The 4,676-nt window shown below is 29.9% G+C and overlaps 1 protein-coding gene across 1 annotated transcript; it reads left to right on the top strand.

The window, feature by feature from the left end:
* The first annotated feature begins 1,886 nt into the window (after positions 1-1,886).
* Positions 1,887-4,676, top strand: LOC101514347 (exopolygalacturonase clone GBGE184). The gene is made up of 4 exons (XM_004495880.4): positions 1,887-2,168; positions 2,268-2,588; positions 3,139-3,645; positions 4,237-4,676. Exons 1-4 carry the CDS (start codon positions 2,013-2,015, stop codon positions 4,477-4,479), a joined length of 1,227 nt encoding a protein of 408 aa, XP_004495937.1. The 5' UTR covers positions 1,887-2,012; the 3' UTR covers positions 4,480-4,676.

Below are 4,676 nucleotides of genomic sequence, written 5' to 3'. Positions count from 1 at the left end.
AAGAGTGTTCCATTCCATTCCATTCATATAAACATCTTTGCATCTCATTTGACCATTGTCACACCATCTTGTTATGACTTCAACGGCTATCCGGCATTTTCGACCATACTGTTGAAAGATGATATATCCAAAATTGTAGCAAATGATCTAATTCATCTTATAATTAGTTAATTCAGTCTGACAAAGTTTATGGTTTTTTTTACTTGTTCACTAAAACTACTCATATTATTTTTTAATCACGTAATAGAGTAATGAAGTATTTATTGTTGTTTCACATTTACAAATTTATTTACTAAAAAAAATATTTATTAATTAGCATGGGAGAAAATGGTAGTTACATAACATAACATCAATAACTTATTTAACACTTAGATCAACCACGAGGTAAATTGCTCATTTTATAAGTCTATAACAACAATATTTATTATTGTGATTCAATTTTTTCTTATATTTAAGATTTGATGGATATTTTTTAGATTTGTTTGTACAATTTTATATGACTCTTTAAGTAAAATTAAATCCTTAGTCGAAATAAAAAGCTTTGGAACAGTGTAGACTCAAATTTTCTACAAGGCCAATGTAACAACGGAGGGGTGGGAAGATGCTAACAAAACTCATCAATAATTGTAAAACTATCCCTCAATCAAAACAAGATTTTAAGATCACATTCATTAAGAGACAAGTTAATTATAATATGATCGTCCATTTGCTAACAAGAACATTCGGTATCTCTTCCTATTTGTCATTATTTGGATTATGTTGTTTCTTTTATTGCTCAGGCTATTGCCACTAAAATGAATTATTTTAAAATTGTTCATTGTTTTAGTTATTTTCTTGCAAAGATACCTCTATTTATTTTACATGTGGAAAAGATAAAAAAAATTCTATCCTTTACGTTTTTTTTTTAAATTTATATACATTTTTAATGTAAATATTTTTATTGCTATTAGTCCATCAGAGTGATTGAATTATTGAAAACATTTGAATCTCTTGAGAAAATTGACAGAAATATTGCAAGACTAAATAGTGGAGTTAAAAGCCATTAATAGTTATAACGATACGTAAAATTAAGTAAAGGAGCCTTATATCAAGTGATGAATGAATATACAAATAAATTGCTTTTATTATTGTCACAAAATTCACAATAAAATCACATAACTTTTCATGTGTATTAAGGTTAAATTTTAAACTTTTTTACTATATATCAATTTAATTGAAAAAAGATAAATATATTTATTTATTTAGATTGATGGGTCGCGTTGGAATTGAGACAGGGAGATAAAACTATCTCCGACATAAAATGATGCAAGACATTTTAAGTGAGAGAGTACTTCTCCCGCTCCCTTCTTCATCAACCCCATATTATCTTAAGCATATTATTTAGATCCTCTGGATAATTTTTGTACAAATATTTATATTTTTTCTTTGGATCCGCATGAGACAAAATGTCATATATATATAATAACTGTATATCTTTATCTTAATTAATTTATTCCTATACATAGAACCTAAGACTGATCGTGTATGTTCTCTCTATCCCAAATGAAATTGATTCATAATATTTATAAATGAAACTCAAATGGGTAAGAAACCAATGCTTGCAATATTGTAGTCAACGATGAAATGAACTTTATCAAAATTTGGTTACAAATTAATGGGTTCAAAACAGACCAGGTATGCAAGCTAATTATTTAAGCTTTTCATAAACATAAAGTGATCATTGTAAAGCTAAATGTAGACGAAAAACTACTAATTATAGAAGACCTAAAATCTAAAAAAATCCACTATCCAGATTTATAGGAGAATGAGGACCAAAATAGACTCCATAAGCAGAGTACGTATATATATTATATTATATAATTATTGGAGTCACATATAATTGATATCATCCAAATAGGTAAAGGTTTCTGAATTGCAGTTAGGTTGCAATAACAGCAACCACAACACAACCAAAAACTGCAATTTAAAATTAACCTTATTAACATATTTTTTTAAGGTTCAAGCTGGTAAAAATGGCTACGCCAAAGTCCCTTTTTTTCTTAGGCATTGTTTTCCTTTCTTTTAGCATTATAGGCGCATCCCGTAGCCTCCTTGAAAATGGCGATCCTGCAGTTTTCAACGTCACAAGCTTCGGTGCTGTTGCTGATGACAAAACTGACAATGTTGAAGTTAGTTTATTTTGTTTTAAACATAAAATTTTGTAACATACATAAGGAAAGAAATGTTTGAATGAATATAAAATGAATTTTTTGTATTATGTTATGCAGGCATTTAGGGCAGCATGGATGGCAGCATGCAAAAACAGTACTACACCAGCAACGCTATTGATTCCAGAAGGAACATTTGTTTCTGGCCAAACACTGTTTGCAGGGCCATGCATAAGCCCAAAACCCATAACCGTTGAAGTTATAGGAACCGTTAAAGCCACAACAGATTTATCTGAGTATTATAGTCCAGAATGGTTCACATTTCTAAGCATTGATGGTTTGGTGTTGAAAGGTGGTGGAATTTTTGATGGCCAAGGTGCAATTAGTTGGCCGTTTAATGACTGCAAGAAGAACAAGGGAAATTGTGTTTCCCTCCCCTCTGTAAGCATACCATTTCATCAATCACTATATAAATATAAGCTTATAAAATAAACATATATACTAAAATAGACACGGTTGTTTAATTATAATCGCCCTATTATTAAAAACGTAAAAAAAATTGTCTATACACTTTATGATATTTTGAAACAAAAATAGATAAGAGAATGATTGATTAACAAAATTTAAATTTGTAGTTAAATTACATTAGATCAATGATTAATACATATAATAATAACGGATGAAACTTGTTAACTATTCTCCAAATGTTATAATACAAGAATTTAAACAAAATTAATCATGATTTCTTAGAGTTCAATCAAGTACATGTAGATTTAAACACTAAAAATCCATGCTAATTAATCACATTCAAATGTACATGTGTTAATTATGTTAAGTGGGTGATATTTAATGAGCATCAACATCTGTTCTATTTATTATTAACCATCTAATGAACAAAATTGATTACAATAAACTAATTTCTCTAGAATCAAGGGTTATTATGGACAAGTAACAAATTTATATATATATATATATATATATATATGTGCAGTCACTGAAATTCGAAAAGGTGAACAATTCCATAGTGACAAACATCACTTCACTAAACAGCATGGAGTTCCACTATCATCTATATGGTTGCAACAACATTTCATTCACAAACCTCAAAATAACAGCTCCAGGAAACAGTCCAAACACAGATGGTATGCATATTAGCTCAAGTGACAGGATAAGTGTCTCCGACAGCATCATTGGAACTGGTGATGATTGCATTTCTGTTGGACATAGCACATCCAACATTACTATCACTAATATTACATGTGGTCCTGGTCATGGTATTAGTGTTGGAAGTCTTGGTAAGAGGCCAACGGAGAAAACTGTGGATGGTGTTATTGTTAAAAATTGCACCTTCACAAACACAACTAATGGTGCTAGAATCAAAACTTGGTTGGGGTCAACACCAGCTGAGGCAAAAAACATTGTCTATGAAGATTTGATCATGAATGGTGTCCAGAATCCCATTGTTATTGATCAGAGTTATGGCAAAAAGGCAAGAGTGGTAAGCAAATAACATAAGCATGCTACTTTTCATTTTCTATACCTTCTTAATTACAGGATTTTAAAATAAGCTTGAACTATTTAATGAAATCCCTAACTTTTTCAATAATTTATAATTAGGTCTTCAATTTAGAGACTTAATTATAAATTGTTTAGAAGTTAAGCAAATGTTAAGTAAATTAATGATTAAGTTAGTTTCTCAAAATTTAAACCTTAGTTCTTAATTATCACCACCGTTTCTAAATAGAAGATATTCTTAATTCTCTTAAAATATTTTTGTCTATATTTTTATAAAAGAGATTTATGACGAAATAAGATGTCTCGTCTAAAATATTTGAATTCACTTAAAAGTTACCATATGAGACTTACATTCAAAGAGAATTATATTTTTAGAACTCTTTTAAATTTTAAATTATATTAATTACTATTGCAAAAATGTTATTAATTGTTTTTACCTTTTTGTATAAGGAATAAATATTACGATGTGAAAGCTTGAATAAATAATATCAATTATTTAGGATTGATATAGATTTAGGGGCGCATATAGTATCTAAGTGGGGTGTCGAAAGTAATTATGTTTGTAAATGTGCAGGCATCAACTTCAGTGTGGAAGATCAGTGACGTGCATTTCCGTAACATAAGTGGAACAACAGTCTCAAACATTGCAGTGTCATTGCAATGCAGCACGAAGAACCCATGCGAAGGTGTTGAGGTAGCAGATGTTGATTTGTCTTATGTTGGCGCTCCATACAATACAACCTTTGTATCCGTTTGTGCCAATGCAGAAGCTATTTTCGGAGGGAAACTCAACCCACCAGCTTGCTCATTATTATAAACAGACAAACAAACGTTTTTGAATAATTAATTAATTGGTTATAAATAATTACCACTTGAAGCATATTTAGGATGTTAGTAGCAGCTAATGTTAAGTTATGTATTTGATTGTGTACATTCTTCTCTCTTTGCTGTGCGTCTTCCGAGGGGTGTTGTTAACGTCATCCTCATTATAAAAAGCTTCTTAGTGCCTTCTAA

The sequence above is a fragment of the Cicer arietinum genome, chromosome 4, assembly GCF_000331145.2.
Source record: "Cicer arietinum cultivar CDC Frontier isolate Library 1 chromosome 4, Cicar.CDCFrontier_v2.0, whole genome shotgun sequence".
Taxonomy (NCBI): Eukaryota; Viridiplantae; Streptophyta; class Magnoliopsida; order Fabales; family Fabaceae; genus Cicer; species Cicer arietinum.
This window is presented reverse-complemented; position numbering and strand designations above follow the sequence as displayed.

What these genes read in the sequence shown, in the direction of transcription:
- LOC101514347 (XM_004495880.4), top strand. Translation starts at nt 2,013, where the DNA reads ATGGCTACGCCAAAGTCCCTTTTTTTCTTAGGCATTGTTTTCCTTTCT. An exon ending in ACAAAACTGACAATGTTGAA is followed by an intron (nt 2,169 to 2,267) that starts GTTAGTTTATTT and finishes TATGTTATGCAG; the next exon opens with GCATTTAGGGCAGCATGGAT. An exon ending in ATTGTGTTTCCCTCCCCTCT is followed by an intron (nt 2,589 to 3,138) that starts GTAAGCATACCA and finishes ATATATGTGCAG; the next exon opens with TCACTGAAATTCGAAAAGGT.